At 41.0% G+C, this 12,334-nt stretch overlaps 1 protein-coding gene across 1 annotated transcript; it reads left to right on the plus strand.

Annotated features, from left to right (window-relative positions):
* Positions 1-354: 354 nt before the first annotated feature.
* Positions 355-5,876, plus strand: Pde12 (phosphodiesterase 12). The gene is made up of 3 exons (XM_003480090.5): positions 355-1,662; positions 3,306-3,384; positions 3,581-5,876. The coding sequence occupies exons 1-3, from the start codon at positions 355-357 to the stop codon at positions 4,021-4,023; spliced, it is 1,830 nt and encodes a 609-aa protein (XP_003480138.4). The 3' UTR covers positions 4,024-5,876.
* The last annotated feature ends 6,458 nt before the right edge of the window (positions 5,877-12,334 follow it).

Genomic DNA, 12,334 nt, shown 5'->3' on the forward strand with positions numbered 1-12,334 from the left:
TCGCGGCGCCGCCCACCACGTCGGCTGGGCGCGCCTGCCCACGCTTCCGCAGTCTGCACTTTCAACAAAACGACGGGCCTCAGGCTTCAGCTGCCGCCTGGTATCTCCTCCACCGCTTCCTGGTACAGCCCGGGTTGAATATAAAACTAAGCTGCTAGAAACTCGAGAGGGGCATGGCTGTAGAAAGCAGCAGCAGGGAGGAGGGTGACGGAAGCATCGCGCGCCGCGGCGCGGCGGCCGGAAGTCGTGGAGTCTGAATGGATCCGGGATCTGCCGGCTGCGGCTCCTGTGCCTCAGCTTGACACCCGGCCTCGCCTCGGCCCTGGTCCTGCCAGCTGCTGGGCCGCCAGGTTCATGTGGAGGTTCTCAGGCGTCCGCGCCACGCTGCGAGGGGTGCGGACCGCGGTGGGACATTGCAGCCCGGCCGAGGCGGCGAGCGAAAAGGCGGCGGGCGCGATGGAGCGAGCCGTGGTGCGCTGTGTGCCCTCTGAGCCCAAGCTGAGCCTGTCGTTTGCCCTGGCCGACGGCAGCCACAAGAACATGCAGCGCGATCAGAGCGAGCCGTTGGGTCGAGTGCTGAGCCGGATCGCCACCAACGCCCTCAAGGGCCACGCCAAGGCGGCCGCGGCTAAAAAGAGTCGGAAGAACCGGCCGAGCGCGAGCGGCGGCGCGGACCCTTCGGTGTCCGGACCTGAGCCGGCTGCGGCCTCCGAGCCGGTGGTGAAGCTGTATTACCGGGAGGAGGCCGTGGCTGAGGATGTGCTCAACGTGGACGCCTGGCAGGACGGCGCGGTGCTTCAGATCGGCGATGTCAAGTACAAGGTGGAGCGCAACCCGCCCGCCTTCACCGAGCTGCAGCTGCCGCGCTACGTCATGGCGGGCTTCCCGGTGTGCCCCAAACTCAGCCTGGAATTTGGGGATCCCGCGAGCTGCCTCTTCCTCTGGTACAAGGAAGCCAGGCCAGGAGCGGCGGAGCCTGAGGGCGGCGGCCCGTCTGCATTGCCTCCCTCTTCGCCGACTTCCGCTTGGACCGAGACCGGTGTGCGGGAGCGGGTCTACACCCCTTCCAACGCCGACATCGGACTGCGGCTCAGGCTCCGCTGCACCCCCGGCAATGGGCAGCGCTTCGGGCCGAGCCGCGAGCTGGAAAGCGTGTGCCCGGTGGAGGCCGGACCTGGCACCTGCACTTTTGACCACCGGCATCTCTACACCAAGAAGGTGACAGACGACGCGCTGGTCCGCACGGTCTCCTACAACATCCTCGCGGACACGTACGCCCAGACTGAGTTCTCCAGGACTGTACTGTACCCATACTGTGCCCCCTACGCCCTGGAGGTCGACTACCGCCAGAACCTTATTCAGAAGGAACTCGCCGGCTACAACGCCGACCTCATCTGTTTGCAAGAAGTTGACCGCGCAGTGTTTGCGGATAGCTTGGTACCTGCTCTGGAGGCCTTTGGGCTGGAGGGCGTGTTTCGAATCAAGCAGCATGAAGGTCTGGCCACTTTTTACCGAAAGTCAAAGTTCACCCTCGTTGGCCAGCATGACATTTCTTTTCAGGAAGCCCTGGAGTCCGACTCACTTCACAAAGAACTGCTGGAGAAGCTAGTTTTGTACCCCTTGGCGCAGGAGAAGGTGCTCCAGAGATCTTCTGTCCTGCAGGTGAGGTAGTTTTGCCTATCTCTTCATAAATCCGGACTTTTTTAGGGACCTGAAAGAGCAGGGTGGAGGGATGATAGTGAAATAAGCTGTCCAGGTTTTATTGTAACGTGTTTACTCTTGTATCCTCAGTTTTTATTCATTAATTCAGCAAATTTATTTTGCGACTACAGCGTGCCTGCCACACTGCAGTTTTCAACACATCAGACGAAGACTTTCTTAATGCTTACAGTCTAGGGAGACATATGCTAAATACAAGAATAATGGTAGCAGCTAATTGTTTTTCTTACTGTATTTGTCAGTCACCGACACATTTTAAAGTACTTAAGATTTAAGAGCCTCTTGTGTTTCATGAAGTGCTTTATATATCTATTACCCAGTATTTTTATAACATTGGGTCTCTTAACAAGTTCCTGCCAGCTTAAACCTCCTGCGGTACATGCTTGACTGTCCTTGGAGCGGCTTTTACCACTGGTGTACCACTGGGGAAGTCATCCATAGAACAGTTATGTACCACCAATGGTTCAAGATGACCGGTAACAAGGCATATGAATTTTATAAATGAGAAAATGGTCAGATTTACTTACCAGGTTCACATAATTATGGATGCAGGCTTTTTTTCTTTTTTTTTTCTTTTTTTTTTTTTTTTTTTTGAACCTGGAGTCAAACTCACAACCTTACACTTGCCAAGCAGGCACTTATGCTGCTGAGTTAAACCCCTGGCCACAGAGCCAGGATTCATAGTGAATTGATTCTATTGTATTTACCATCATCACTGGGCAAGGTATTAACTGCTATCTACTTTAAAGTCATGTTCATTTAAAGAAACATGTTCATTGCATATCCAAAGTTTTTAAGCAGTTGGTTTTATTTAAATTTAAAAAAATGTTAAAGAGTTGGTTATAATGGCACACGCCTCTAATCCCTGCACTCTGGAGGCTGAGGCAGGAGGGTTGCTATGATTTCAAGGCCAGCCTAAACTACATAGTGAGTTCAAAGCCAGCCTGAACTACAGAGTGAGACTCTGTCTTTTTGTGAGGCATGGTAGTACATGCCTGTAATCCCAGCATTTAGGAGTCTGGGATTGGCAGGAGGAGTGCCATGAGTTTGAAGCCAGACTGGGCTACAACATAGTATGAACTACATAGTGAGGCCATCTCAAAAAAGAAAAAACTCAAAACATTTAAAGAATAGCTGCCATTTTTTTTGAGCACCTACTATATTCTGTGCACCTCTGTATAAACTCATATAATTGAATATACATAACAACCCTCCATAATGGGAGGAAATGGTTTCTTTATTACTATGAAATTTAGCTTAGAAAAGTGTCTCTCTGCTGTGAATGGTTTGTTACAGACTTGAAAACATTTTTTCTAACCTTAACATTGTTATCTAAAAGATGTTTTGTTTTGTTTTTTCCAATTCTGGAAACATTTCTACTAAAAGATGTTTTTAATAAGAGCTTTATGTGTCGAACAGTTATTAAAATGTTCAAATTAATCCTATTCACATATATCCTAACACATCAGATTTCATAATTGCTGTCTTTATCAAGGGAAGCAAATGGAATAAAATATCAGTTCATCATATTAGGTAAAAACATTCAGGAGATTGATACCAACTGAACTCTTGGCACTTTATTTTAGGTTTCAATTCTTCAGTCTACAAAAGACTCTTCTAAAAAAATATGTGTTGCTAATACACATCTCTACTGGCATCCCAAAGGTAAGTTTTACTGTATTTGGCTTCACAATGACTTAAACAGAGTGACAAGTTTGCCAAAATGCTTTTATGCAAAGACACAATATCTTGAATGTCACTCAAATACTGTAATTTGTAAGGTTCGTTTCTTTTTTCTTTTATTCTTTTACTTAAAGACAACTTTTAAAAGTACTTATATTAATGTTTTTTGTATTCCTAGGAGGGTACATTCGTCTCATTCAGATGGCAGTAGCCTTGGCTCATATTAAACATGTCTCGTGTGATCTGTATCCCGGCATTCCCGTTATATTTTGCGGGGACTTCAATAGTACACCATCAACAGGAATGTATGAGTTTGTCATCAGTGGCAGCATTCCAGAGGACCATGAAGACTGGGCTTCCAACGGGGAAGAAGAAAGATGCAATATGTCTCTCAAGCATTTCTTCAAATTGAGAAGTGCTTGTGGTGAACCTGCTTACACAAATTATGTTGGTGGCTTTCATGGGTGTCTAGATTACATTTTCATTGACTCAGATGCTTTAGAGGTTGAACAGGTGATTCCGTTACCTAGTCATGAAGAAGTTACTACCCACCAGGCCTTACCTAGTGTTTCCCATCCTTCAGATCACATAGCTCTTGTGTGTGATTTAAAATGGAAATAGATTTGTTTAACGGCATTTGTTTAAAATCTGAAAAGGCAATGACTTTTAGGAAACTTAATGTAACCCCCAAAGAGAACATCTGCCACTAATATAAAACCTTATATTCATTCCTAGTAATGTTCCAGATCTTTGTCACAAGACCCTTCATAATGTTTGCATTGTATAGTTTCTCTACCTTTTTTCCATAAACGTGGAAGGAAAAGAGATATATTTATGATTAGCAAAAAGAAATTGAATCGTGTACATTTTTAGAAAAGATTTTTTAAGCTGGTAATTTAAGAATTTTTAAAACACCCTTTGATCTTTCTAACACATTTCAAATTGAATCATGTTTCTATAATGTGGGGAAAAGAAATACACATAGGTTAAGGTGGGAAACAAGTTCTGACACATGGAGGAATAACTTGAGGGTCTACTTCTACCTCAATTTGGTTAGCAATTTGTTACAACTTCAGAGTTTTAGCAAAAGATTAAAATACAGCATCACCAATTTTTATTACTTCTTTTGTTTTTCAACCAACAAGGTGTTTGCATTCTTTAGTTTTTGGTACACGGTATACATGAACATAATTTATACTCTCATTCATATTGAAGCTCATTTAAATTTTTATGGTTGTAAACACAGTTTAATATTCAGAGTGAATAGTGACATATTCATTCTCTTTATTCTTGCCCATGAAAAATGTTCCAGGTATTTTCATGTAAATTGCCAGGTATTTGACTACAATATTTTTTTGTCTTTTTCTTTTTTATTGGTACCGGGGATCAAACTCACAACCACACACTTGCAAGGCAGGCACTTATGCCTGCTGAGCTAAATCCCCAGCCCCCTTTTTTGACTTTTTGAGATGAGGTCTTTCTGTGCAGTTCAGGCTGGACCTGAGCTCCCTTTGTAGCCAGCCTGGTCTTGAACTTGCCCTGAACCCTCCTGCCTCAGCCTCCTAAGTGCTGGGATTACAGGCGTGAGCCACCACACCTGGCCTTGACCATACTAGAGACCATACTTGCACAATACATTACTGTATGAGAAACTGTCTACCAACACAAGCTGGAAACTGGATGAAGCTTTGAGCTGTCTTCATCAGTTAAAAGTGTTTTGAAAATTTTGTTTTTATAAATAGGAAAAAAGGTAATAGGGGTTTCCAGCATACCTGAAACAAAAACTTTATAGATGAGCATAATATGTGAGTTACAGAGCAACAGTATATATAATTCATTGTAAAAGAAGATTTAAATATGAAGCCAAACTGTGGAAATATACAGAACAACACTGTTTATATAATTCATTGTAAAAGAAAATTTACATATGAAGCCAAACTTTGGAAAACAAGGAGTTGTACTAATTAGTGTCCAGAGGGATAACAAAGCTTCACTAACTCATTCATTATCACACTTAATTTTTAATCTTAGTTGTTTTTGATATTTAAGAAAACTAAATGTTACCTTATTCCACATTTAGTTTCTAGCTCAGATATTAAAAGCCTACTTATCCCAAGAAAAGCTCCAAGTCATGAAAAACAATGTTTCAGATTCTTTAATTTTGAAGCCAGTACCCTAAGAAATTGTCTGGATAATGTAGTCTGTTTTCACACCCTGCTGCCTAATGCGTTGTTAGACTCTTAGTTTAGGAAGTTAGGGAATGAGGTTTTACCTGCACTTAAGGTTGAACTTTGAAGCACTTGAAGGAAAAGTTTAAGGAGTCAGTTTCTTGGGAACTTGTTTAGAAAATACCATAAATGAATAAACTGACGCTACCAAACTGTGCCTTTGTAAGTACCATTTTTGAGAGAGTTTTAAGAGCCGTTGACAATGCAAATAAATTAAAACCAGAATCTGGTTCCTTTTATAATACACTTTTTTCCTTCCTTCCTTTTTTCTTGTTGTTTTGTTTTGTTTTGTTTTGTTTTGTTTTGTTTTGTTTTGTTTTGTTTTTGAGACAGGATCTCCATAATGCAGTTCAGCCTGGCTTTGAATTCCTTCTGTAACCCAGGCTGGCCTCTAACTTGCAGTCATCCTCCTGCCTCAGCCTCTCAAGTACTAGGATTGCACCACCAAATCTGACTTCCTTACTTTAAAAGTTTGGTTTTGGCCTGCTTTCAAATACATTGACAGACCCACATAATAACTTGAGAGAAAACATTTAAGTTTCTCAGCAAAAATTTGATTTAAAAAAAAAATTATAGCATGAGATAATTTCCCATGCCCATAAAAAAAAGCATAATAAAAATTCTATATTAACATCATGGCTGGCTTGATTATACATTGGTCAGGAAAACTAGGCACTCATGAAGCATTCCACATCCTAAATCCTTACATCGGTATTTCTTGATCAGACATATTTCAGGATACCAGGCCAATACTACTACATACTGCAGTCAGATCTCCAGTAGAGACACATTAAAATGAGTCAAAAGTGGGAATCGGGGGCTGGAGGTTTAGCTCAACAGCATAAGGGCATGCCTTGCAAGCAGGCAGTTGTGAGTTCTATCCCTGGTACCGATAAAAAAGGAAAAAGAAAAAAAAAAAAGTGGGAAACAGTAAGAAAGTGACATTAATATCATACTCAAAATTCCCTTATACCCGTGAGTTGGGATAGTAGTGCTCAGAAATGTCAAAAGCTCTCTTTATGATTGACATTTTCTTCTATTTAGAATTTGTAATGCCTTTAACCAACATGGAAAATATAAAACATCCACATTTTATGCCACAAGTTCTTGCTGAAGGAATTAACATTTGAAAAGTTTATATTGACTAAAAATATTTAGAGCATTATTAAAGTGAATTCTTGCAGTTGCCACTACAGCAGACAAGTATACCCATAGTTCATAATTCACCAGCAGATAAATAATTGCTGGTTACAGTGTATGTTGCTTCTAAGCTGAATGCTGCCAGGCATGTGGCACACACTGTAATCTAATACTCGGGAGCTGGGCAGGAGGGTCACTGATTGGAGGCTAACCTCTACTACATAATCAGACTGTCTCAAAATGAGTACTAAGTCGTTTCAAATTTCCAATAATTTCACTCAACGATCTTTTTGAGAGTGGTGAGGTATGATCTCATCATAATGTATTGGCTTTATACTGAAGACAGACCTACGTACAAGGGAGAAGTCGTCAGACACAATTGTGGAAGACTTCCCTTATGGAAATAGGTATCTTTAGATCTTACATGCTCTAGACAAAGATTTCCTACAAGCTAATTTGAGACAAACCAAAATCCATATGCAATGAGAGAGAAAAGTTTGTGCTAACAGCTTATCACATGGTCCATACAACAAATAATCAAGGAAAAATCTTTTGTCTGAAATATAACCGCTAAGTACAATTAAAAGACATGTAAATGTTTTGAAAATTCTAAGATAGTAATCAAAGCACTACTTAGATTTCATTTGGGAAGAGGAAATAATTTTTAAGAGCTATGACTAACAGGAGTAAGTCCTGTGGGCCCACTTTATAGACGAGGGACGTACCATTTTTAGTCCTGAAGGTGGTGCCATATGTGATGGTACAAATCTAATCCCAGCTGCTCTGGAGGGTGAGGTAGGAGGATTGCAAGCAGGAGGCCAGCATGGGCAGTGTAGTAAGACTCTGTCAAAATATGTAAAAGCCTGTGGCTATAGCTGAACACTAGAGTCCCCAAACGGGTCCTATTACGCCCTGGGTTCCATGCCCACTGCTGGGGGTTGGTAATTACCATTGTACTAATAACAGGTGGTTTTTTAAGTGCTAGTTTCAGAATAACATTATTGCATTCTGATACTGAAGCATTTCTGAGGTAAGATCCACATAAGGTTAACTATTTTACTGTGTACTATTCGAACTCACTTAGTATATTGATATTCTACAGCTATTTATTTCCAAAACATTTTCATAACCTCAAAAGCAAAGTCGGTACCTATTATATAATCAGTCCTCATTCCAGCCACTCAGCTCCTGATACTGTTTCTGCCCTGCAGTTTTTGGTTTTTCATAAAAATGATTTCAGTGTATAATCCTTTGTATCTGGCTTTATTAGCTGGCTTTTAAGGCTCATCCTTGTTGTAGTATGTATCAATACTAATCCTTTTTATGGCTGAATAATATTCTCATTAATGGATATACTACATTTTGGTTATCTAAGTTAAATGAACATGTAAATTTCTATCTTTTATCTATTGTGAATATTTGCACACAAGTGGTTGGTTTGAACTTATATTTGAAATTTTTGGGCCAGGGATTTAGCTCAGTAGCATAAGTACTGCTTGACAAGTGTGAGGTTGTAAGTTTGACCCCCAGTACTATAAAAAAAAAATGTTTTGGGTACATTGCTAAGGGCAGATTGCTGACTTGTATGAGAATTCTCTTTAACCTTTTGGGAAGCTACCAGCTTTCCACAGTGACAGCATTATTTTACATTCCCTTAGTGATGTACAAGAGCTACATTTTCTTCACACCATCACTAACTTATTTGCTTTTTTAAAAATAGCCATCCTTAAAAAAAAATAGCCATCCTATGAATGAATAAAGATGTTTGTTTTTTATATAGTAGAGTACTACTCTGCCATAAAGAAGAATAAACCTGAGACATTTCTATCTAAATAGATGCACCTTGAGACCATAGTCTTAAGTGAAATAAACTGGATACACATGTATAAACAGCATTGTTTCTCTGTTGTGAGAAACTGAAAGTGTATATAAGGACCAAAATGTGTAATGGTGGGAAATGAGAAGAAAATGTTCAAAAGAAAAGGGGAACAAGGGAAGGGACAGGGAGAAAGGAAAGAAGGAACAAAGAAAAAAATAGAAATACAGCTTTTGTACATAAGGAATGGAAGAGGGGTTGTAGGTAGAGGAGAATAGAAAAATCCAGCAGCAGCAAGATATATACAGATACAAACTCCCTATGGTGAATGTTATTGTGTATACCTAAAATGTAACAATAAAATGTTTTCTAAAAGAAATTTTAGCCTCTGCCTGCTGGGCGCCACCACTGGAAGGCACCTTACTGTGGGCAGCTAGAGCAGACAGAGAGAGCCAGACGGATCTGCCTCCGCCTGCGGGGCACTGCCACCAGAAGGCTCCTTCCAGTAAGCCGTCAGCAGGAGCAGGCACACACAGCCAGGTAAGCCCCACACATGTAAAGGCCACCACTGGAGGTCCTTGGTTCCTTCAGGCAGTCATCACCCAGCAGCAGAATCAGACAAACACACCCTTGTGTGCCTGCCACCATCGTGAGAGTCCCACTGTAGACACACAGGCTGAGAGAAGCAGACCCATCTCCATGCACCCCGATTATTAAGGAAGCCCTAGTGTAGCTGCACAGGTCTGGAGAAGCCCACTCAATGCCTGCTTCCTCCCTGTAAATCTGGGGTTAGAGAAACCTGGGTGCCTGTCCCATCCCCTACACTGCAGAGGTGCTGCCAATGCGGGAAGTGCATGGGGCCCCACAGCCAGCTTGTTTGGGAAGAACCCAGGAGAATGCCAAGATGAAGGAGTAAAGAGTAATCTCAGACCTCCAGCCCACACAGAACAAGTCTGAGAGATATAGCCATGGAAGAAAACGGAAGTCACACACCTGAAATCTCTGAGAGGATAGCAACTGAAGTAAGGAAACAACTTCATCGGATTGTAAAAGCAATAAAGTCAAAAATAATGTCTCAGGTAAAAAAAGAAATCACAAACATACTGAAAGAATTGCTCAGCATGTCTCAAGTAGACATAGACTTAAAAAAAAAAAAAAAGAGGATTGGGGCTGGGGATTTAGCTAAGCAGCATAAGCATCTGCCTTGCAAGCAGGCAGTCGTGGGTTCGATCCCCAGTACCGATAAAAAGGAAAAAGACACACACACACACACAAAAAGAGGAGCATAGGAAAATGATGGAAACCTTGAATGAACAATATAGAAAGGAATTACAATGCATGAAATGGATTCAAAGAGACAGCCAGGAAATTAAAAAGTCAATCAAAAGCTGGCAAAACCACTTGAAAGAGACTGAAGAGAGCCTTTCAAACCTTGAAGAGAGGATTGCAGCTATCAATCGTGAAAAGAAAGATCTAAAAATAACTAGGAATCAGGAAATAATTCAATTGCTGCAAGATGATACAAAGAAGCATAATTTAATAGTGATAGGTGTTGGTGAAGAAGCAAGGGTCAACACAAGTGAAATGGAAAGGCTGTTTACAGAACTAATAGCAGAAAACTTGATCCAGGCGTAGTGTCTCATGTCTGTAATCCCAGCACTCAGGAGGCTGAGGCAGAATCATTGCGAGTTCGAGACCAGCCTAGGCTACAAAGTGAGCTCAAGGCCAGCCTGAACTGCACTATGAGACCCTGTCTCAAGAAGACAAAAAAAAAAAAAAAAATAGCAGAAAACTTCCCAAATGTGGGAAATGAATCTGGCATGCAGATAAGTGAGGCATATAGGAATCCAACTAGCCATAACCAAAGTAAATCTACACCCAGACATATAATAATCAAGATCCCAGAAACTCAACACAAGAACAGAAGATTAAAAGCTGTTAGAGAAAAGAAACAGATCACCTATAAAGGAAAACCAATCAGAATCACAGTAGACTTGTCAACACAAACCATCAAGTCAAGAAGAGTTTGGAGTGAAGTGTTTCAAACCCTGAAAGAAAACAACTTCCAACCTAGATTGATATACCCTGAAAAACTATCTTTCAAAACTTTCAAAAATAAGATACTTCCATGATAAAGAACTACTGAAGGAATTCATGACTGCCAAACCAACCCTACAGAGTTCTAAAAAATATTCTAGAGAGAGATAAAGATGACCATAGTTCCAGGAACAGCAGCAGAAGGGGATCACCAAACAAGACAAGCATTTGAATGAACGGGAAAAGTGAAGAGTCAACAAGAGGAGGATAGCAGGGCAGAGACAAAGCAGTGTATGCTGTAAGTATGTAATGTAACTATTAATGTAGATGGCCTCAGGTCAGCAATAAAAAGAAACAGTGGATCAAGAAACAAGATCCATTGATACACTGTACACAAGAAACACATTTAATTGGAAAGGAAATCCATAGACAGAAAGTCAAAGGAGAGAAAACAATTGTTCCACGTAACAGGAGACCAAAAAAAAGCAAGAGTAACTTGCCCATCAACCACAGAATGGGTAAGAAAGATATGATATTTTCATGCAGTGGAAAGCTATCCAGCAATTACAATAATCTTATGGCTCCTGTAAGAAAATGGACTCCACTGGAGTGAAACAGTTCCAAGTCATATAGGTGAACTCTAGCATAAGAAACAGAAGGAGTAAATGGGATCCCAAAGCAAAATAGTTATATTATTGTAAGAGTATGGGAGGAAGCACCTGGGAGGGGAAGGTGGTAACTACTGTTCATTTCTTATTGTCTTGTCTTGAACTCTTGTATTGGTTTCACAATTTTGTTAGGTTTGGCTTTGTTCTGTCTCATTTTGTTAGATTTTACTTTGTCTGATGGTATGGGAAGCTATTTTGAACATAATGGGATGTATTATGGTAATCATGGTTGATTTCCTATTATATTGTTTTGATAATGCTTTCATTTGTTTAATTGGTTTTATTGTTTTATTTTGTTTGATTTTATTATATGTGATGGTATGTACAGCTATTTTGGGAAGAAAGCCAGACATTATGGCAGCCATTGCTAATTTCCTAGTTTTGAAGTTCTTTTGTTTTGATTGCTTCTATTCTGTTGTGTTTTATTTGACTTTATTATGTGTGATGGTATGAACAACTTTTTTGAGGAAAATGAGATATTATAGTAGCCATTGTTCATTTCCTGTTATCTGTTTTTAAAGTCCTGTAATGCTTTCATTCTTTCAAATGATTTTATACTATTTTGTTATGTTTGATATTATTGTATGTGAAGGTATGCTCAACTATTTCAAAGAAAACAAGACATCATGGTACCTATTGTTGATGTTCTGTTGTCTTGTTGTGAACTCCTGTGTTGCTTGCATTGTTCTGTCCTGATTTGCTTTGTTCTGTTTTATTTTACTATCTTTAAAATAAAAAAAGAATTTTTAGTCAACAAGAAGCTAAGAGCTCGTATGAGTTGGTTCCATGTGTGGGCTGACTGGGGGAGATCTAGACACCAGCCCTCTCCTGTGAGTGGGCACCATGCACAGACTGTGGGGGTGGAAAACAAAGTCAACAAGAAGCCAAGACCTCCTGTGAGTTGGCACCATGCGTGGGCTAACTGGAGGATGCCAGCCCCTTCCAGCATATGGGCAGGGAAACAAGCCAATGGTCCTCACCACCACTTCAAGTGACTGGCTGATCTGGAGAAACACAGGTTGTGACAATAGTTAATGAGGTAC

This window comes from Cavia porcellus, unplaced genomic scaffold (assembly GCF_034190915.1).
Source record: "Cavia porcellus strain 051 isolate PalLab524CR breed Dunkin Hartley unplaced genomic scaffold, mCavPor4.1 scaffold_10, whole genome shotgun sequence".
Lineage (NCBI taxonomy): Eukaryota > Metazoa > Chordata > Mammalia > Rodentia > Caviidae > Cavia > Cavia porcellus.

Coding starts and splice junctions, on each gene's coding strand:
- Pde12 (XM_003480090.5), top strand. CDS start 355: ATGTGGAGGTTCTCAGGCGTCCGCGCCACGCTGCGAGGGGTGCGGACC. Junction 1,663..3,305: donor AGAGATCTTCTGTCCTGCAG/GTGAGGTAGTTT, acceptor ACTTTATTTTAG/GTTTCAATTCTTCAGTCTAC. Junction 3,385..3,580: donor TCTCTACTGGCATCCCAAAG/GTAAGTTTTACT, acceptor TTGTATTCCTAG/GAGGGTACATTCGTCTCATT.